Consider the following 23,190-nt stretch of genomic DNA (forward strand, 5'->3'; position numbering starts at 1 on the left):
GTAGCCCTGCAATCTGCTTTGCCATGTAGGCATCATGCAGCAGGACAAAATCAGTAGAGAAAGACCTCACAAATTCTGACCCTCCCTGCAACGGGCTGGGAACCAGCAGCCTAGGGCTTTCTTCCTCCTCCCACTCCCCCCGATCGAGTCCTGAGATGGAACAGGCTGGAGATAAGCACAGGGGAATGTCCCCCTTCCCCCCGGAGGCATGGGAACTGCCAACGGAGAAAACAAAATGGCCACCATTCCCACGTCGAATGGGGGAGGATCAGAACCTTGGCCAGAGCAGCTCATTCGAGATCGGTGGGTGTTCTCCTCATGTGGACTTAATGGTGGCTCGACAGAATGCCAAAGTGTTTCGGTTCTTCAGTTGGAGGAAACAGCATAGGGCCGAAGGTATCAATGCTCTAGTTCTGCCTTGGCTGCAAGGGGTTCTATTTTGTGTTTCCCCCTGGCCACTAGTGGGCAAAATGTTGCATCGAATAGAAAAACATCATGGCGACATGGTCTTGGTGGCACTGGAATGGCTGAGGCGTCTGTGGTTCACAGATCTGATCAACTTGGTCATCTGGCGGGCCTTCTTAGTCAATGCTGAGACCCCGATCAGACTGTGGGTGAGCCCCGAAGCCATTTTCCTGCGGGCGGCCCCTCTGACGAGCTCTCCCTGCCGTCAGAACACCCAGGCTGTCTAAAATTAAGAAGAGAGCACGACAAGGACCTACCTGTGCCCCGAAACCAGCCACCCCAACCGATCTGAAAGTGAGGAGGAAGCAGCTGGCACAGCAAGCCGTGCAACTGCCTTCAGTTCCCTAGAGTGCTCTTTTATTTATTTATTTTTAATATAACTTTAGACTTGTGCCTCAACAATAAACATAAAAAAGGAAGAGACTGCCTCAGTAAAAAATCCTACCAGAGCCTGCAGCCACCAGAGGGGAGGGATGTGGACCACCAGATTTACACCCCACAGGCACACAGGTCAAGCAATCAAAAAGGTCACAGACCCCCGGCTAGCCCACCTCGACTGGACAGGGAAGAACTCTGCAGGATTCCAAAAAACCCCCGGGAGAAAGGTCAAAAACAAAAGATGCCAAGACTGCAGAATTGCAGGTTTTGTGCCATCTACCATATGCTGGGGACAGAGAAATATGAGGAACTGCAGGTGGCACCAGGGATTATGAAGAAGTGTCAGTGAAACTTTGTCTCCATCTGCTGGCAGGGATGCATAAACCCAGGAGTCTGGACTGATCCAGGTACGGACAGAGGAGTAGATTTTACAAATTTGCGCACACGCGTACTTTTCTTCGCGCACCAGGCACAAACAAGAGTACGGTGGATTTTAACAGATACGCGCATAGCCGCGCGTATCTGTTAAAATCCAGGATCGGCACGCGCAAGGCTGTGCAAAATTGGCAGCCTGCGCGCGCCAAGCCGCGCAGCCTCGGAGGGAACTTTCCTTCCACCCCCCGCACCTTCCCCTCCCTAACCCACCCCCCAGCCCTACCTACACCCCCCCCCCACCTTTGTTGCACAAGTTACACCTGCCCGAGGAAGGCGGAACTTGCGTGCGCCGGGCCGGCCGCCGGCGCACAATTTCCAAGCCTGGGAGCCGTTTCAGAGGCCTCGGCCACACCCCTGAAACGCCCCCGGTCCAGAACCATGCCCGCGGCCCCGCCCCAAATGACACGCTGCCACGACACGCCCCCCCCCCCCAAGGAAAGCCCGGGGACTTGTGCGCGCCGCTGAGTCTACTCAACATAGACTCGGCGTGCACAGGGGGAACTTCAGGCAGGTTTTCGGGGGGTACGCGCATACCCCTTTGAAAATCTGGCCTAGAGAATTTATCAGGGAAACATTTGTTTTTTTATGAACCTGCTCAACTAAAAAGATCTCTAGAGGATAAGACAAGAACATAAGAACATGCCATACTGGGTCAGACCAAGGGTCCATCAAGCCCAGCATCCTGTTTCCAATAGTGGCCAATCCAGGCCATAAGAACCTGGCAAGTACCCAAAAACTAAGTTTATTCCATGTTACTGTTGCTAGTAATAGCGGTGGTTATTATCTAAGTCAACTTAATTAATAGCAGGTAATGGACTTCTCGTCCAAGAACTTATCCAATCCTTTTTTTAACCACAGCTATACTAACTGCACTAACCACATCCTCTGGCAACAAATTCCAGAGTTTATTTGTGCATTGAGTGAAAAAGAACTTTCTCCGATTAGTTTTAAATGTGCCACATGCTAACTTCATGGAGTGCCCCCTAGTCTTTCTATTATCCGAAAGAGTAAAAAACCGATTCACATCTACTCGTTCTAGACCTCTCATGATTTTAAACACCTCTATCATATCCCCCCTCAGGTCAATGTAAGACAAGATACATGCTTCCAAAATTAACTTATCATATTATTGAATCTTACTTACTAATCAGATACCATCTCTCTCCTCATTTATGAACTATTGTTCCATCATGCAAATTATATTTTTTGTTTCTTGCTTTTGTTTATTTGAAGTATTGTATTCTTATAACCTGTCATGATTGGTACTTTTGAAGTACTAAAAAGTCTTTTGTTTGTACTATTTTGAAAATTTAATAAAGAGATGGTTTAAAAAAAAAAAGAGCCTCTACCTTTCTATCCTGTGCATCTCTTAAGGAGGTGCCCCCTTCTACAGGTATAGTCATGTCTGCCACTGCTGCCACTGGGGCACCTACCTCTCTTCCCTGCTGCAGGGGGTAGTGTGTGCTCATTAAAAATCTTGATTTCAGGGCTGAATCCCATTCTCCTTCAATCATTTCTTTTATAGCAGGGTGGCGAGGAATAGCTTTTGATGGCCTCCTTATGCCTCTGAGGATTGGATCCCCTTGCAAGTCTTTCTCCTTCTCCTCCTTGCATTACCTTAATTAAGAGGGTCACGTCTTCCTTCCTAAACAGTCTCACTACTACCTCCTGGTTTACCCCCCTCCTCTCCAGGATTTCTGAAGCCTCGAGTCACTCTTCAGTCCCCTGGGGAGGGGAAGGTGGGGTGGCGACGACAGGGGAGCACCCCTCTGTCCTAGGTTTTTTTATTGCTGGCTCATGTTGAGAGCCTATCGGTAAACCACATCCCAAGGTACCTTCTAGAGTAGCCCCATTGGCTTTTATATTTTTATAGGCTTGCTGTATTAGTAAAATGAATTCTATGAAAAACTGTTTCTGCACGGTTCCCTTGCCAACTTGCTACCAGGGCCTCTTGATACGCATTAGGGCCTTCATGTAGCTAAGCCACAATCCCCCAAGACGAGCACTCTGTTCGATCAAGCTGCTCCCTCTGAGCCAGTGGCGGGTCTTCCTGAGGCCAGCCCTTCCTCTCCCCTCCTTTTCGCTGTTTTCCAGAGTCTCACGGCCATCGCACTGGGGACAAAAGGAGTCTGTGATAGATCTTTGCCTTTTTGCTACATATTGAATGCATTTACAGCTCCTTTTGGCCATGCGCTTTGTCGCTGGAGGAGGAATTGCATCTGTTACTGCGCCCGAATGCCAATCGCTCTCTGTGAGCGTGCGTCTCCCTTTCCCGGAATTGCCCTCAGACCACAGCTTGCGGAGGATTTTGCTGTTTTTTTCTTTGTTTGGAAAGGTGAGGAATTATCTTCCCCAGAGTCCTGGTCTACCTTACATTCGGTTCATATTACTTTTCTCCTTCTAACAGTTCTCAGCTATCCCAGCGTATACCACCACCTAACTGGAGGCAGAAAACTGCAGAGGAACCACCCAGCTAGCCCAGGATATAGTGAATAAACGATATAAGCAAAAAAAAAAGTGGAAAAAAGTTCTCTGCATTCACCTACTGGCAAGCAAGGGAATCCTGCACATGTGGACTGATCTGCAGGACAAACGTTCCTCATAAGAGGCTTCTAGGAAAAGTAAAAAGTCATGAGATAGGTGGCGATGTCCTTTCGTGGATTACAAACTGGCTAAAAAACAGGAAACAGAGAGCAGGATTAAATGGACAATTTTCTCAGTGGAAGGGAGTGGACAGTGGAGTGCTTCAGGGATCTGTATTGGGACCCTTACTTTTCAATATATTTATAAATGATCTGGAAAGAAATACAACGAGTGAGGTCATCAAATTTGCAGATGACACAAAATTGTTCAGAGTAGTTAAATCACAAGCAGATTGTGATAAATTGCAGGAAGACCTTGTGAGACTGGAAAATTGGGCATCACAATGGCAGCTGAAATTTAATGTGGATAAGTGCAAGGTGATGCATATAGGGAAAAATAACCCATGCTATAATTACACAATGTTGGGTTCCATATTAGGTGCTACAACCCAAGAAAGAGATCTAGGTGTCATAGTGGATAACACATTGAAATCGTCAGTTCAGTGTGCTGCGGCAGTCAAAAAAGCAAACAATGTTGGGAATTATTAGAAAGGGAATGGTGAATAAAACGGAAAATGTCATAATGCCTCTGTATCGCTCCATGGTGAGACCCCACCTTGAATACTGTGTACAGTTCTGGTCGCCGCATCTCAAAAAAGATATAATTGCAATGGAGAAGGTACAGAGAAGGGCTACTAAAATGATAAGGGGAATGGAACAGCCCCCCTATGAGGAAAGATTAAAGATGTTAGGACTTTTCAGCTTGGAGAAGAGACGGCTGAGTGGGGATATGATAGAGGTATTTAAAATCATGAGAGGTTTAGAATGGGTAGAGGTGAATCGGTTATTTACTCTTTCGGATAAAAGAAAGACTAGGGGGCACTCCATGAAGTTAGCATGTGGCACATTTAAAACTAATTGGAGAAAGTTCTTTTTTACTCAACGCACAATTAAACTCTGGACTTTGTTGCCAGAGGATGTAGTTAGTGCAGTTAGTATAGCTGTGTTTAAAAAGGGATTGGATAAGTTCTTGGAGGAGAAGTCCATTACCTGCTATTAATTATGTTGACTTAGAAAATAGCCATTGCTATTACTAGCAACAGTAGCATGGGACAGACTTAGTTTTTGGGCACTTGCCAGGTACTTGTAGCCTGGATTGGTCACTGTTGGAAACAGGATGCTGGGCTTGATGGACCCTTGGTCTGACCCAGTATGGCATGTTCTTATGAAATAGGAGCTCTTGAATTTTACAATAAAATGAGAGCACTGAAGGCCTAGTTTCTTTGCAATTTTTATAGAAGAGCAGAATAAATCCTTTGGGACAAGCTGGAGCTGATATATAATCTCTCAATAGGCAGCATGAGTATAGTAACGATTGTATCAAACTATCCTGACAACAACTTAAAGATAAGGAACTGTAATCGCATTGCAATGCTGCCACCTAATGGTGACAACATGGTTTACAAGGAAGTAAATCATTTACCAGCACCTACACCTACCGCGATGTAGAAAGGTGAGCTGAAGGCTTAGCATACCATTAGCTTACTGCATTAGGAGTTAACTTTTGTAGCATTGGAGTGACGAGAATGTGTACATGCTTTTTTTTTTTTTATTCTTTGATCTTCTTGGTGTTTGGGTAATTGCCAGGTTCTTGTGGCCTTGTTTGGCCTCTGTTGGAAACAGGATGCTGGGCTTGATGGACCCTTGGCCTGACCCAGCATGGCAATTTCTTATGTTCTTATGAGGACAGGCTGATAGAGCTGTCCACGTTAATACAGATTTGTTCAGCGCTGCATACGTCATGTAGTGCTACAGCAATGATAACATAGTCATACTAATCTCAATTACAGAGTATTGGCTCCTGCAGTCAAAGGAGAACAGTCAGAAATCACCTGCAACCCAAGTGATGAGTCAGAAAACCAGCTGCACAAATCAGCTCACTGACTGGCTGCTAAACCTGTTCTCAGCATTTTTGTATTATTTTCCCTTGCTTCAATTATCAAGTATTGTTTTACACAGAACCCATATCCAGCTACATGGCAGCACTAGATGTAGCCATGAAAAGCCATGAAAAAACATTTGAAAGCTTATCTAAAAGGCAGAGCATGCTGTACAGGCAACAGCCACACCTGTTGGTCAGGACAGGTTACATTCCAATACGGCTATTATAACCAAGACTTCAAAAATGAAATTACAAATGGAAACCAAAACTCTGGAGCTTGAGACAAAAGAATGTAGCCAACAGCATAGACTACAAGGGACGCTGAAGGAATACACACACTCACTGTACCCACAGTTGTCATGTCACCTTCTCCCCTCCTAATGCCGCTTCCAAAAGTCAGCTCATCTCCTGAGCAAAGGAAGTGACAGGACCGTCACAGGAACTGTGAGCAAGTACATATGTCCCTGCAGTGCACACTGTCAGTTACATTTTGCTTCTCAAAGCTGGAGGAAAGGCTGAGGGGATGAAACTAATGCAGATGAAGAAGAAGGGCTGAGGAAGGACAGAGGGGGATGATACTAGAACTGAGTAGCTGAGGGGTCAATGAATGGATGGTTGAGAACCAGAGGCAGGAAGGAAAAAAGCTTAAATGTGATTGAGAGCTGATGCGATGGAGATGAAGAGGTGAGAAGAGATGAGAGCAATACATGATGGCAAAGAGGTGGAAGAAGAGGGAGAGCTGGAGAGAGGCAGACACACAAGGAAAGATAAAATGGAAAGAAAACTCAGTGTCGAAAGGTGATTGATAAATTAAATAAGAAGCAATCTGAAGAAAGACAAGAAAATACTGGAAACATTATGGAAAAAAGTCCCCAACACTGGCAGAAAACTATTTTTGGTAGCTACTGGACTAGGTAACACTTTGCAATTTTTAACTATTACATTTTCTACAGAGTTTTTGTTAAAAATTGTCTGTGTAACAACTGGTCATTGCCCCCTCTACAACTATTCTAGCAGGTAACTGGCCTTCAAACCTTTAGACAGTCTAATCAGAACTATTTTATATTATATTATTGGATTTTAATGGGACATTGTTACAAACACCCTAGAGAAGAAGTCACACTTTCTCAGCTAGACCATTGCTGTGCTTATTCAAAAGAAAGCAATTAGGCAGCTTTCATTTCAAAATAAACTCTTTTATGGAAGAATATAGTAAAAGCGCATAACAGTGCAGTGCTGACATCAAATCTTTTCCAAAGTCCCTTCCTGTCCCAAACATAGCCTTCAGTCAACCATCACTTCCCGTTTGTGTTTCATATACATAAAAGATTTGGCTTTTAGTCATGTTTTCCCCTCACAGCACAGGCCATCATGAAACCTAACAGGATCTGGTACAATCACTACAATTCTGATCAAAACATCTATTTTTCTCAAAAGTGCAAACAATTTCTTTTAGATATGTTTTTTTAAACTCCTGAAAGCATAAAAACTTTTAGGAAAACCCAAAACAATGAATGTGAAGCATGGAGTGTAGAGGCAGGAGGCTCTTTCTTGCTCAGACAGAAGTCCATGCTCATGCAAGGTTTTAGATGAACTGGTCATGGCAGCGTGTAGTCACTGTCTGGGAGGCCATAATTTGCATCATCTATGTAACAGGAATCTTAAAGAGGGAAAAATCAATCTTACCTTTTCCTCACTATTACAACCTAAAGAATCAAAAAAGTGTCTAGGAGATCTATCAGTGAAGAATACTTTGTACTGATTTGGTATTCAATGAAATTATTCTTAGGTATAGGTAAATATGAACCTGACTTCAGAGTTTCCAGTCCACTCACTTCCATCTATAACAAGTGAGGCTCTTAACTGGAGATGCCATAGGCACTCCCTCCCCACCTATAAACCAACCACTGCAGCAATTGTCCTTAACAAGGACTCAGCAGCTTCCTCAATTATCAGAGACACATTGCACATCTGAATCCAACCCACAGGTATTGCTGTTGAGCAATGGCTAACATTCCTTCATTCCACACCCAACCCACAACCAGATGCTGTGATTGCTGCCTCCAATTCTGGCTGGGCTGATGAGATGCTAGGTAACTGGAAATGATGCTACTGCTAGGTCCCATTCTACAACGATGGAACTAAAACAATCCAGAGAATCAGTACCAGTCAAGATGTCTGCTCAAGTAAAGTGGAAAGAACTGTTTCATAGTACAAAAACTCTCCAGTTTAAAACTAAATACAAGATGACAAGCAGTGTTTTACATGGCGACAAAGGAGCTTGTTCCCAGGGCCAGCCAAGCTGCCGAAGCAGCACTCACAAGCCTTAGAGTGAAGGGTTAGAACTCAGCAATACTCTTCTACTGACAAAGCAGAAAGCTACAGAGTGGTCATGGACTTTCCTCCTGATTTCCTGATCATGTGAAGTTGCTGAAGTGTTTGGTATCTTTATGGAAAAAAAAATCCAAAACAAACAGGATGAAAATACTCAATGATACTGCCTACTGGCCATACATAAGAGAACAGGAAGGCACCAGAAGATACAGAAAAGCAGGCAAATCTTCCATAAGGTGACACTTCTAGTCCATTGTCTTTGAAAGCTAATAATGTGCACACTTTAACCGTAAAAGACACGTAGTTCACTCGTCTGATATCCAACTGAAGGTTTAGGTATTGGTGACCCAGTTCCAAAAGTACGCTGTCCAACAATTTTAAGATTAACATATTTGATCTTCCAGTTATTTTTTTTAAGCGGGCAGCGAATAAGTCCAAAGATTTGCTCAAAAATTCCCAAACAAAGAGCGTCTCTGTGCACTGTACCAGCTACTGCCACTACCACCAATCCATGGGGAGAATTTACACACTTTAATCCACTGGCATCCAGATTAGGGTTCAGGAAGAGGTGCTCTTCTCGCACCAGTGCTAGTAACCGAAGACTTGCCATCTGTGCTCCTGCATACTCTTCTGAGTTCTGCTCAGACGTGCTGTATGAAAATTTGAGAATGGCATCTTCCCAGAAATGCTGAGGGCCCCATTCATCTTGCTGCTGCTCCCGTGAAGGGTTCTGTGAGTTCAAGAGATGAAAGAACCACCGACAGAACTCTTCCCCCAGCAACTGGTAATTTAATGTTCCAGGGCCTGCTGTACTGGCTTCAGTAGGCTGCAAACCATGGAATATAGGAGGTTTAAGAAGATAATTTTCCATAACAGAAATCTATAGACATAAGTTATCAGTTTTTTTCAACATTTCAGTCACTGCATTGAAAGAACAGTCATGAGTCATCTGATTTAAGGTTAAACTATAACCCCACAAAGATTTCTTAAAAACATTAAACCCAAAAAATCATAAAAGATGCCTTCAAAGCTAGTTATACTATTTTTTCACTTAAGTTACAAGAATTTGCAATATATTAAAAATGTGTTACAGAGCACACTGGAAAAGCATCCTAAAATTTACAGGATATAAAACTACATCATGCATTCTTCAGTTACATAAACTATTTTAAAAAAGCATTTTAAAAAGCACACGTTTTTCTATTCATGCTGTACCCAATTTGAACTGGAGTTTTGTGTTTATTAACTTATTTTTATATTTAATCTGAATAAATATCACCATACTTGACTTTATTGATGCTGGGATCCAAATTTAGAAAAAATAAAACTCCCAAATGCAGATGGTTTACCTATCAGACAGTATCTTCTGATTTATTACACTGTGTGTGATTAAAAAAAGAGAAAAAAAACCTGCTTTATAATTGGACAAGTGACTAAGAGCGACAGCACCAAAAGATTGAGTCTTAATATCAGCCTTGTTAATCAGAATATAAAATATAGCAACACAAGCCCCAAACCTGGAGCTCTCTCTCCCCAATTTTATTTTGTATAATCAGAGTTCTGGTAGGTATACTGTATCTGTTGAAAGATAGAATCTGTGCAGGTTCTGATACCTTTTATTGGAATAACATACAACCAATCAGAATATATTGCAGAACACATTGCATTGATTTTAAACAAAAAGGTGATCCATCAAATAAAATTAACTAACAGCATCATTTTTTATTCTGAGATGTGCCAGTATCATGTGTGGTACCGGCTGCATCGAGGCGATATTATTCTAATTAAGGGAAGGGGAGGAGTGTGGGTGGGGTTAGGGCAGAGTTATCTCCTGGCAGCACTGCGGGCAATAACCTTTTTCACATTATCGCCAGAAGCAATGCGGGAAATAACTACACCTTTTTCCCGTGGTGCTATGGGTGCACTATTGTGCAGGCGGCTGCCCACTATCACACACACACACACACACCCCCTGCCACTTTTTTTTTTGCACCTCATCATATAGCAGAATGATGAATCTTGGGGCTAATTACCGGTAACTAGCTTCTAAGTCCCAGCTGAAGATTTATTTATTTTATTTATTTAACATTTTTCTATACCGACATTCGCACGAGACATCACATCGGTTTCCAGACAACAGCAAAATCAGCCAACAGGGCTTTACATTGTAACTGATATTTAAACTGGGGGGGAGGAGGGGGAAGGGGCAGGGCAGTAACTTGGAGCTAATGAGTATGCTGGTCTCGACAGCTCATGAGATGTGGTCTCGACAGCTCATGGTGCCACTGTTATCAATTATGTTGGGCATATAAGTATCACAACTTATCAAAATTCTACACTCTTTCAAATAGTTTTGCTTTTTTTTTTTTTTTTAATTCTAGGAGCCATTATTTTAGATTTTATGGACATAACTTGCCTGTGGCTGTTGGTTCATGACTGCAACTGGCTCCTTCCAGTGTTCTAGTGCAAGCTGCATGAGCTGGTGCTTATCAAATGATGGAAATACCTGAATACCCTGTCTTTCAAGGTACGCAAAAATAGTGTCCCGATGAACCTTCCTCCGCTTTAACAGCTCTCTTGCACTTTCACTGTAGGTTACTATGGCATGAATAGCTTCTAAAATCAGAGGGGAAAAGGGTGTTACTTTATAGTAATCACTTTATTTAAAAATACTTCTAACTCTATCCACTTCACAGGACACACAGCACATCTTTGGTGCCTCAATGATTGTTTTTACAGTGATCAATTTGTCAATGAAAATAAAATTAAAATATTAGTTTTAAAATTAGTACCCTCTTCATCTGAAGAGAGATATACATTTTGAAGGTTCTTTCAATATCCTGTGTTTTTTTAACCCAGAGTCCTTTCAACTCCCAATAAATTGCACCACTACACTTTGAACGAAATGCATATCACACAAAATTAAGCGATGAAATGTAACAAAAATCTGCCCCTTCACATACAACACAGAAAAATATCTTCTCTCCAACCACTAGGACAAATCTCCATCCAATGAACACAAAATCAGAAATTGTCTTACATTTAACAAGGTCTCAGACCTGCATGCCTTCAGCCCACCCATGTTACACTTGTGCCCACCCAAAAAATGAGTTCTGGCTACGCCACAGGAGTGAGCTCCCCAGGTGTGGGGAGCGAGAGGTTGTCCGCGCTCAGCGTGGAAGCATGAGCTCCCCAGGTCTGGGGAGGGAGAAGCAGAGTCGGTATGGGTTCTCTGCACAGTAAAGGAAGAGGCTGTCGGCTCTGCACGTTCAGGGAAGTGTCCGCTTCGCATGGTCGCACCTGTCCTGTTCGTCACGTGGATTATGCAGCGGGTGACAGTGTCGCTAAGCGCCAACAGTTCCTCGGTTTGCAACAAGTTTAGCAGCTCCCGGCAACCAACTTTCTCTAGGCTGCTCAGCCCCGCCATTGCACCAGCAGTGCCAAGCAGCAGGAAGTGACTGCAGGCTCCTTTCGGTGACGCACAGACGCCGCTGCGCAAAGGTTCCGCCCGACGTAAAGAGGCGTCTTTCGGAAGCGGATGTAATGGCCTTACTTACACCTTTGCTGAGGCTGGGGCTCTGGTTCTCTTTACTGCGCGGTGTACCACTCGTAAGCCCCAGCAAGCAGCAAAGTTTCCTTAAAACCGCTCGCTTCGCAGTCCTCACAAAGCTAAGCTTAGTTACAGCTTTTGCTCAAGGAAGTTAGAGCCCGCCTAATACACAGGCAACTTCACAACAATTCCGGACTCCCAAGGCCTGGAAAATGAAGAGACCAAAGCTAACCGCTATAATCCTGCTATCCCTCTTAACCCCTTCGCCGCACTTACTCCATTCCTAACGGAGGCGGGGAGGATTAGCACCCCAAACTCCTCAAGAAGTGGAGTTAGTCCACTGCAAAAGTATTATTTATTCTTTTATGTCCACAGACGAAAGTAGAGTAACCTAGGGGTGTGCATTCGTTTTCGCCGTATCTGCAACGTATATGTCCCTATTTGTTATATTCGTGGGGAGGCGAAACGTTTTGCGCCTCCCCACGAATATAACTTATCCGTTGGCCGCCATTTTGAAGGGGCAGATTTTAATTCCTATAAAAGCCGGGGTCCGCGCGCAGAAGGGGTGCACATATGTGCACCCCCTTGCGTGCGCCAAGCCCAAGGAGAGCCCCTATGGCTTCCCACATTCCCTCCAAGGCCGCTCCGATTTCCGCTCGGAAATCGGAGCGGCCTCGGAGGGAACTTTTTTTTTGGCTTCCTCTCCCTTCTCCTACGGTATCTAACCCACCCCCCAGCCCTAACTACATCCTCCCCTCCTCCCTACCTTTGTTATAGGCCCTGACACAGGCCACGCCCCCGGACCGCCAATATTTGCAAGCCCCGGGACATACACACATCCCAGGGATACCACTCCTGGACTGTGACCCCACCCCACCAAATTTTTGCAAGCCCTGGGACATAGGCGCGTCCCAGGGCTACCGCAGCTGGACCACGGCCCGTGAATTTTTGCAAGCCCCGGGACATACGCGCGTCCTGGGGCTTGTGCGCCACCGCGCCAAGTGATTATCCCCTTGTACAGGTCCTTGGTGAGGCCTCACCTGGAGTACTGTGTTCAGTTCTGGAGACCGTATCTCCGAAAAGACAGAGACAAGATGGAGGTGGTCCAGAGAAGGGCGACCAAAAAGGTAGAAGGTCTTCATCGAATGACTTATGAGGAGAGGTTGAAGAATCTAAATATGTACACGCTGGAGGAAAGGAGGAGCAGAGGTGATATGATACAGACTTTCAGATACTTGAAAGGTTTTAATGATTCAAAGACAACGACAAACCTTTTCAGTTGGAAAAAAATCAGCAGAACCAGGGGTCACGATTTGAAGCTCCAGGGAGGAAGACTCAGAACCAATGTGAGGAAGTATTTCTTCACAGAGAGGGTGGTGGATGCTTGGAATGCCCTTCCGGAAGAAGTGGTGAAGACCAGAACTGTGAAGGACTTCAAAGGGGCGTGGGATAAACACAGTGGATCCATAAAGTCTAGAGGATGTGAATGAATGTGGAAAAAATGATTTGCATTCACAAAAAAGCAGAGAGTAGCTTGCTTGTTACGGCGGTTACTACCCCAAACCAAATAAGCCCGATACTTCACTTTCAATGCATATCCAGCATAGCTCTTTGCTTCAACGGCAAGGGAGAAAGACTGATACTTCACACACATCCAGCATAGCTCTCTGCTTCAACGGCAGGGGAGAAAGACTGATACTTTACGCATATCCAGCATAGCTCTCTGCTTTAATGGCAGGGGAGAAAGACTGATGCTTCACACATAACCAGCATGGCTCTCTGCTTCAACGGCAGGGGGAATGAAGAAAAGAGGATCTATATACAGACAACAACCAAAAAGGACTGAATTACATAATCTGGAAAAACAAATAAGCATGGGTGTAGCTTGCTTATTGCGGCGGTTACTACCCCTAACTAATTAAGCTAAATATTTCACATAGATGCAGTTTCAACACTGCTCTCTGCATTAATGGTGGGGGTGGAAGGGAAATAGAATCAAAAGGTTACTAAGAGCCAAGAGTAACAGATAAGTATGAGAAAAAAATGTGCCTGGATGGGCCGTTTGATCTTCTGCCGTCATTTCTATGTTTCTATGAGCCTATGGAAAATAGGCTCTGCGCCCGGGGGGGGTAGGTTAAGGCTTACGCGCGTAACCCTTTTAAAATCCACCCCAAAGGACGCCATTTCGCAGTATCCAGAGCCAAAAACCAGCCCTTTCCTGTGAGTCATCAGTGACTCACAGGAAAGGGTTGGACAGGTTGGCATGGATACCGGAATGCAGCGTATCAGCACTTACATTCTGTGTGATCATTTTACTGATGACCCAGCACTATATATTCTTCTGCACGAGGCATGCCACACACTTTCTTTGCAGGGGTAGTGTGGGGAGGTGGGCTTTGTGGAAGGAGGCTGCACTGAGAGAGAGACTAGTTAGTAAAGAGAAAAAAGTATTTATTCTTTATCTTGCTACAGTGCCAGCTAGCCCTGTTTGTGTTTTAAGCAGTTTATTATTTAGGTGATCTGAGACAGTCTCTGTGTGCCAAGGGGAGAAGCTGCTAGCAGTGCCATTTTTTTTCATTCACCCTCTGGGCTAGGCTTCAGTTTTGCTAGAATTTGAATTGGAAAATATATTTCATCGATTTTCGTGCTGTGCCAGCAATTCCAGCTTTTTTAAACTGAGTTTGTTTAATTCAACTCACTCAGTCTTTCTATGCACTGGGCTTCAGTGGGCATTGGGTAGTTAAACAGACTGAACTTTATTATTGGGACGGTCTGTGCAGTGAAATCCCTAGTCTGCCTCTTTTGTGCTTACAAGCAAGCTGCGTGTGTGGGCACACCACACACGTCAGATGAGTCCGAGAAAGAGAGGTGGAGAGAGGGACTCTGAATTGTTGGAGGCGCTTGGAGAGACTGACCGTGCCAAGGTTGGGAGGTGAGAGACCCCGGAACACGCAGAGAACCAGCTGGGAGCCCGGCCGGGGGAGGCACATTTGTGACATCATCAGTCGGCATCTGCCGATAAAATCGGATGGCAGACATAAGAATTCGGAGTCTGAGAAAGAGAGGTGGAGAGAGGGACTCTGAATTGTTGGAGGCGCTTGGAAAGACTGACCGTGCCAAGGTTGGGAGGTGAGAGACCCCAGAACACGCAGAGAACCAGCTGGGAGCCCGGCCGGGGGAGGCACATTTGTGACATCATCAGTTGGCGTCTGCCGATAAAAATCGGACGGCAGACGGCGCACCGCCTAAGCCGCGCGCTCCGTAAGGGGCACGCGGCTTGGTCCAGCTTAGGCCGGCGAAGGCTGGAAAGCTGCCTATCCTCTTTTCAAGGGACTGCTCGATTTGGATTTCCTCAGCTCCGTAATCTCTTTCTTAAGTACATTATTTGTTCAGTCACTTAGGGTAAGTGAAATCCTTAATAGTTGAGAGGTACCTATTTTTTGTGTAAGATGCCACATACTAAACGTAAAGGTAAGGTTAGACAGGAAGCCTCGATCCCTGTACACCTTCCCTTAGTTCAAACAACTATGACTGGTTTTTACTCACCAGCAGAAATTAATTCCCCGGAGAATCCCGTTGGAGGAGGGGTTGGTGAGCAAACGACCCCCCCTTCAGGGAGAAGTCAGTCTTAGCCCGGGGCCCCAACAACACCTATTCCCCCTTGCAGCAGTGCAAACAGCCAGGAACTAGGCTTTATTCCCAGACGGAATGCGTCATGTGAAATAAGCCTAATTGAGGAAGCTCCTGGCTTGGATTTTGCAGGGCCTCAAGGGGAGGGAGATTTTGTGCTCTCCCCACAGAGGGAGGATACTAGCGGAGAAGGTGTCTCCGCTAGAAGGAGTGACTCTAATTCCCCTCTGGGGAGCTGCGATAGACAAGAATCCTCTGTATCTTCAATTAAAAATCCAACACCATATACATTGACAGGAAGTCCTAAGAATGTAACAATGGATATAATATGGCAAGCCATTGTGGTATTGCAAAATAATATTCTTAAGTTAAATGGTAGTATTAAAAGATATGCAAACTGTATTGTTCAATTTGAATCCAATTGTTATTTATTTATTTAAAACTTTTCTATACCTTCGTTTAGTAGTGCACCATCACAACGGTTTACAGTTAGGCACAAATATGTGGTTTCTCAATTATCCATAGGGTGCCATTATTATACGGTTACATAGTTCAATAATATACTCTAAATGGGGAATGGGTGTGGTTACCATTTACAATTAACTGTCTTTCTAATTTAGTACTTAATTGTGAGAAAATAATAAAAAAATAAGCAATTCTGCTTTTTCTTGGTGACTTCCTGCTTTGTGTATGTGTTGTTATTCCACTACCTCACTGTGAAATGCTTTTTTGAAGAGCCATGTTTTTAAGCCTTTTTTGAAGAGTTTTAATTCCTTCATTAGTCTTAATTCCAGTGGTAATGTGTTCCATAATAATGGTCCTGCCAAAGATAGTGCTCTCTCTCTAACTTGTTACTGGCCAGGTAGAGTCAATTGCTAAAACAGAAGAAGAGATTAAACAAATAAAGTCAGTTCAGACATCTGTCATTCAGGGAGAAATAACTTTACAAAAAAAAAGTGGAAAATATGGAAAATTCTATTAGGTACAGTAATTTGAAAATAATTAATTTCCCAAAGTGTAAATTAGTATCACCAAAAGAACAGCTGAAGAATTACTTTTTAGAGGTATTGTTATTGCCTCTGGAAGAGTGTCCTTTAATGTCAAAGTGTATTTTATTAATGGGAAAAATGAGGATGTACAAGAACAAAGGGAAGTAGAAACATCTTTAAATGTGACAGATCTAATAGAGTCATCCTTCAGTACCCAGGTGGAAAAAAGAGGTACTCTGCTGGTCAAATTTAACTATTCATCGGATAGAGATAAAATTTTGAAATTGTTCTTGGCCAAAAGAGCCTCCTTATACCTGGGTCAGAAGGTATGGCTCTATCCAGATCTGTCAAAAGAAACCCAACTAAGAAGAAAGAAATTTCTGTCATTGGCAAACCAGGCTAGAACATTTGGGATACAAATAATAGTAAGATTTCCATGCAAATGTATTATGAATGTTGGAGTAAGATATGTGTATTTTGATCCAGAGCATTTGGAGAGATTCTTAGAAGCACGCCGCAACCCAGGAGGAGTGATGGAGTCTTCTAACTAGCAAAGTTGGTAAATAGTTTAGATATTCTGCTTTACCCTAAATACTTTAAAATTGTATTTCTGTATTATATATGTTTTGCTCATGTACAGGGCATCCCTTTATTATTGGGACGGTCTGTGCAGTCAAATCCCCAGTCTGCCTCTTTTGTGCTTACAAGCAAGCTGTGTGTGTGTGGGCACACCACCCACGTCAGATTAGTGAACAGCAAGGCACCGTGACAGTGGGCAGTGGGTAGTTTAACAGACTGAACTTTATTATTGGGATGGTCTGTGCAGTCAAGTTCCCAGTCTGCCTCTTTTGTGCTTACAAGCAAGCTGTGTGTGTGGGCATACCATACGCATCAGATTAGTGCACAGCAAGGCACAGTGACAGTGGGCAGTGGGTAGGCACTAGTAGGCAGTGACATTAAATCCATAAAGTCAGGGAAAGCTAGATGTCGAGTGATTGGGACTGGCAGAGGAGGCACTTCAAAAGACACTAGTGCCACTCCCCCATTAAAGTTAAAAAGGCACCTGTCGCAATCTAAACTCTTTATAGGGGCAGGCAGTTCTATCCTGAAAAAAATGAAATCTGACCATGATGCATCGCCATCACCACCACCTGTTTCTGGCCCTGTAGTTTTGGAGGTGAGGGAAGGGGAGGCTGAGTCTTGCCAGACAAAACGTCGACACCCAAAAGCAGCAGGGGGACAGAAGTCTCGACTAACACTTAGCGTTGACAATGTAGTGCAGTCACTGTTTGCTTCTGATTCAGATGAAGAATCATCTTGTGTGGGATTCTCATTTGAAACGGAAGAAGTAATAGGTGACAAGTCTTTGGGAGGATCAGTTAGTCCTGTCTTAGCCTCCACTTCAGTGCAGCAGGGGAGAGATGAAACTGATGAGGACAAGTAGCGCAGGCACAGAGGGTGACTGAGGCCCCTGGCATTGCTTCTCAGGGTGCACTCGCTACCTCAACTCCAGTGCCAACTTCCACCCCCAAGGCTTTAGAGAAGGGAGGATCACGAAAGACATATGTGATCTGGAGCCACTTTAAAGTGACGGATGACCCGCGTTTTGCTCGGTGTAATTACTGTGCCAGAGATATTAGCAGAGGCAAGCAAATGGGACATCTAATTTTGGCATGACACATCATATGAAGAGGCAACACCCAACAAGATTACTGCCATCTGGAGATGGTGCCAGTACCAGTCAGGGGACCCCTTCCAAGCAGCAAAAAGTGGTTCAAAGGCAGCAGCAGCAGCCTACGCCCTCATCCCCTTCTAGCAGTCGGGTGGCAGGCCAGCAACCCCCTGTCATGTGGCAGAAATGACAACCCACCATGGAGGAAATGGGGTGGAGTGCGGTAACACTATCCTGGGGTTGGAGGCAGGCAGCCTCAAACGTAACCAGGAGCATTGGGGAAATGATTGCCCTTGATGACCAGCCCTTGCAGTTAGTGGAGAATGTGGGTTTCAAGCGTTTTCTGAAGGTCATAGTTCCAAATAACAAAGTCCCTTCCAGAACCACATTTAGCAGAAAGGTCATCCGCAGCCTGTACAAGCAGTGTCGCAGTCGCATGCAGAGGGGAGAGTGCATTTCACCTGCGATATCTGGACCGCCATGAATGCTGCACATTCTTACCTCTCTCTGACAGCACACTGGTGGGACCTGGCTGAGGCAGGGGCAGCCAGCAGCTCTATTATTGAACAAGTATCAGGGTGGAGGTGGGCTTTACTGCACACCCACCTGACGGACCAGGCCCATACCGCAGCCAATATTCTAGCATTCATCAGACAGATGCTGGAGGGCTGGCAACTACTTATGTCCATACGTGGGCTTGACCTCTGTCCTCGACTGCTGTGCCTGTCCATCCAGGCCTTATGTCCCTACGTGGGGTTGACTCTCCTCGACTGCTGTGCCTGTCCATCCAGGCCTTAAGTCCCTACCTGGGATTCACCTCTGTCCTCGATTGCTGTGCCTGTCCGTCCAGGCCTTATGTCCCTACAAGGGTTTGACCTCGATTGCTGTGCCTGTCCGTCCAGGCCTTATGTCCCTACGTGGGCTTGACCGCTGTCCTCGACTGCTTTGCCTGTCTGTCCAGGCCTTACGTCCCTATGTGGGCTTGACCGCTGTCCTCAACTGCTTTGCCTGTCCATCCAGGCCTTATATCCCTACGTGGGCTTGACCTCTGTCCTCGACTGCTTTGCCTGTCCATCCAGGCCTTATGTCCCTATGTGGGATTCACCTCTGTCCTCGATTGCTGTGCCTGTCTGTCCAGGCTTTATGTCCCTACAAGCGTTTGACCTCGATTGCTGTGCCTGTCCGTCCAGGCCTTATGTCCCTACAAGGGTTTGTCCTCGACTGCTTTGCCTGTCCATCCAGGCCTTATGTCCCTACATGGGATTGACCTCTGTCCTCGACTGCTGTGCCTGTCCGTCCAGGCCTTATGTTCCTACAAGTGTTTGACCTCTGTACTCGAATGCTGTGCTTGTTTGTCCAGGCCTTATGTCCAGTCCTAACAGCTGAACCCTCATTGCAAAGGAAAACCTCAGTCTCTGGCAATTAAAACTAGTAATCCTTCACAGCATGGATCCTTAAATAAAACAGTTTTCTTTAGTTTCAGGGCAGAGAAGAGAACTTCCTCCGTCGTGCTTATAAAGTCATGATCTGTTTGCAAATGCTTAAATCCCAACAATTTGTACCATTATACACTCTAGGGGCCAATCCATGCCAGGGAACCCTTTCCTGCTCAAAGAAAGGGAACTCTCCCTGGTGTTGCATCCTCTCTCTTAGTACCTGTTGACCCATGTTCAGAACGAGAAACGATCGCCCAGCTACTTTAGACTGTGGCAAACACAGCGAGACCATGCTCACAGTAAGACCCTGCTCCACGTCGCCACGCTTTGAGGGCTCGTGCTGCACGCTAGGGGGCCAAACCATTCCAAGGAAGCCCTTTCCTGCTCATAGGAAAGGGAACTCTCCCCGGTTGACCCATGTTGAACCACTGTTCACATGGCACCTTGCTCCCGGTCGCCACACTTTGAAGGCGCGTGCTCCACTCTAGGGGCTAAACCATTCCGGGGAGCCCTTCCCGGCTCAAAGGAAAGGGAACTCTCCCCAGGTGTAGCCAGCCTGTATCTACCCTCTGACCCATGTTGAACTGCTGTTCACATGCACCCTCCTCTGTCTCGGCCTTGAAAACTCTCCTTTTATATCAGCTACGTCCACCAGATTTTAAAAGACCAGCAAGAGCTCACTAGATGCCAATGGTAACACCCCACTCTAGGGACGAACCCATTCTAGGGAGCCCTTTCCTGCGCAAAGGAAAGGGAACTCTTGTAGCCAACCTGTATCTACCCTCTGACCCATATTGAACTGCTGTTTAGATGGTAACCTCCTCCGCCTCATACAAACGAGAATTTTCAAGGCTATATGCTAACTCCACCAGATTGTAAAAGACCAGCAAGAGCTCACTAGACACCAATGGAAACACCCCACTCTAGGGGCAAACCCATTCTAGGGATGGGTTTGCCCCTGCGCAAAGGAAAGGAAACTCTCGCCGGGACTCGTTTGAATATTTGCTACTACCACCAAAATCTGCACCCACAGATGCTCCACCCCACCCAGGCATAGTTCATCATGTTTCAGGTTCTAGCACTCGTGTTAGACTCCCTGGTCCCTGTTTCAAGATGGGTCAGGTGCACAGTACGCCCAGTTGACAGTCCCACCACATGCTGAACTTTGTCTCCTGTCTTTCCCTTATCAACCCCACAGTGACCTGACTACCTCAGCTCTGCCAGCCGGTCTTGCCCCTATCAACTTTCTGCCACTCTGCCTTGCTGCCAATTACCAGATGACTCACTCCTTGTGGTGTTCTTGCCACTATCATGGTTCCTTAGTGTGTTGGGTGCTAGTCTTTCTGCTTGCTATGTTCCCCCTTCAGTGTGCTGTAGGATGTCGATGCCACTTGTCTTGCCGCTTTGCCTGTCATGCTGCCTTTGAGGGTTCATGCATCTGTTATCAGTGCTCTCTTTTGAAGCTGTGGTGTGTTTTTGAAATTCTCACTGCTGCTTTGTGCCTCTGTTAAAGCACTCTTGCCACTCCTGGTACCCCTTTGTTCCTTTACAGTGTCTTAGGCTATTCATGCCACTTTGGTGCCACTTTGCCACAGTCTAAGTTCCTTGGAGCTCTTTTGTTGTTCTGATGATTGCTCCCCATAAGTTTCATCAAAATTGATAAGAAAACCCCAATTCTGCAGCCAAAAATAGGAAAATTATGTCTTACCTTCGATAATTTCCGTTCCTGTAGTACTAAGGATCAGTCCAGACTGCTGGGTTATGCCTCCCCTCCAGCAGATGGAGTCAGAGATAAAACTGAAAAGCACCACCCCTATAACCCGAGGTGCCACCTGCGATCCTTCAGTATTATTGAGAACAAAGCAGAATGAAAAACCAGTATCGTCCCAAAAAGGACTTGAGAAAGATAAAAGCTTAGAGACACTCTGCAACTAGTGACTAGATCAAGTTAAATCTAACCTAAACCTGCCCCCAACGAAGGGGAAACTTGTTCCGCAAAACATACAACATACAGGCTCTTCAAGCTCAACATTGATCTGTAAAAGATAACGACACACCGATTGGACTCTCCGGTACATGGGTGGGCGTCTGGACTGATCCTTGGTACTACAGGAACGGAAATTATCGAAGGTAAGACAATGTTCCTTTCCTTGTACATACCAGGATCAGTCCAGACTGCTGGGAAGAACCCAAGCTGCCCTAAATGGGGTGGGACCTGGAGAGTCCCGCGCGAAGCACCCAATCACCGAAGGAATCCACTCTAGGATCCCTCACATCCAATCGGTAATGCTTAGCAAATGTGTGTAAGGACTTCCACGTGGCCGCCCGACAAATCTGCGGCGACACACACTGGCTTTCCGCCCAAGACGCCGCCTGCGACCTAAGAGAGTGTGCCTCAAGACCCTCAGGTACCGGGCACCCGCCGCTGATGTAAGCAGAAGCAATAGCGGTCTTCAACCACCTGGCAATGGTCGTCTTAGAAGCCTGCGCCCCCTTCTTCGGACCACTCCACAGAACAAAAAGGCGATCCAACACTCGAAACGGATTAGTAACCTCCAAATACCGCAAAAGAACCCGACTGATGTCCAACCTCCGGAGGTCCTTGTCTGCCCCCGAAAAGGCTGGCAATTCGACGGATTGATTCGCGTGAAAAGCCGAAACAACCTTTGGCAAAAAAGACTGTACTGTGCGAAGAGAAATACCCGAATCCGCAATACGCAGGAACGGTTCGCGACATGATAGAGCCTGAAGCTCGGAGACGCGCCTAGCTGAGCAAATGGCCACAAGAAACACCGCTTTAAGCGTCAAGTCTTTAAGCGTTGCTCGCTTTAATGGCTCAAAAGGTGCATCACACAGGGAACGGAGAACCAAATTCAAACTCCAAGACGGACAAACCGCACGAACCGGCGGTTTCAAATGCTTGGCCCCCTTCAAGAAACGTATCATGTCCGGATGAGCCGCTAAGGAACGACCACCAATCTTGCCACAAAGATTGCCCAGGGCCGATACCTCTACCCGGAGCGAGCTAAAAGAGAGGCCCTTCTGCAACCTGGCCTGCAAAAAAGACAGGATGTCACCAACAGTAGCCCGGCGAGGGTGACAAGCTGAACTGCCGACACCATGAGTCAAAGACTTTCCAGACCCTGACGTAAGTGAGAGACGTAGAGGTTTTACGAGCTCGGAGCAGCGTAGAAATCACAGCCTCCGAGTATCCCTTTTTTCTTAAACGCCTCCTCTCATAAGCCAGGCCGCTAGACAGAATCGATGTGCCTGCTCTAAAAATACTGGACCCCTGACGCAGCAGGCCGGGAAGGTGACCGAACCGCAGCGGACCGTCCACCGCTAGGTTGACCAGATCGGCAAACCATGGCCTCCGAGCCCACTCGGGAGCGACCAGGATCACCGGCCCCTGGTGTGACTCTATGCGGCGCAACACCTTCCCTACGAGGGGCCATGGGGGAAGCACGTACAGAAGAACGTTGGTTGGCCAGGGGAGAACCAGGGCATCCACCCCTTCGGACCAGTGGTCTCGTCTGCGACTGAAGAAGCGACTCGCCTTTGCGTTTTGACAAGTCGCCATGAGGTCCAGGTGCGGGATCCCCCATCTCCGAATGATCATTCTCATGGCTTCCTCCGACAGTTCCCACTCTCTGGGGTCCAACCGTTGTCGGCTGAGAAAGTCCGCCTGAACATTGTCGACCCCGGCTATGTGAGACGCCGCAATCCGATCGAGGTGACACTCCGCCCGTTTCATCAACAAATCGGCCTCGGACACGG

General features: G+C 46.0%; 1 protein-coding gene across 1 annotated transcript; it reads right to left on the bottom strand.

Moving 5' to 3' along the window:
• Nucleotides 1-6,513: 6,513 nt before the first annotated feature.
• C15H3orf38 (chromosome 15 C3orf38 homolog) lies at nt 6,514-11,966 on the bottom strand. Its single transcript, XM_029578972.1, has 3 exons — nt 11,437-11,966; nt 10,553-10,752; nt 6,514-8,962 (listed from the first exon to the last, which is right to left on the bottom strand). The coding sequence occupies exons 1-3, from the start codon at nt 11,561-11,563 to the stop codon at nt 8,420-8,422; spliced, it is 870 nt and encodes a 289-aa protein (XP_029434832.1). The 5' UTR covers nt 11,564-11,966; the 3' UTR covers nt 6,514-8,419.
• Between the last annotated feature and the right edge of the window lie 11,224 nt (nt 11,967-23,190).

Source organism: Rhinatrema bivittatum, chromosome 15 (genome assembly GCF_901001135.1).
Source record: "Rhinatrema bivittatum chromosome 15, aRhiBiv1.1, whole genome shotgun sequence".
Classification (NCBI taxonomy): Eukaryota; Metazoa; Chordata; class Amphibia; order Gymnophiona; family Rhinatrematidae; genus Rhinatrema; species Rhinatrema bivittatum.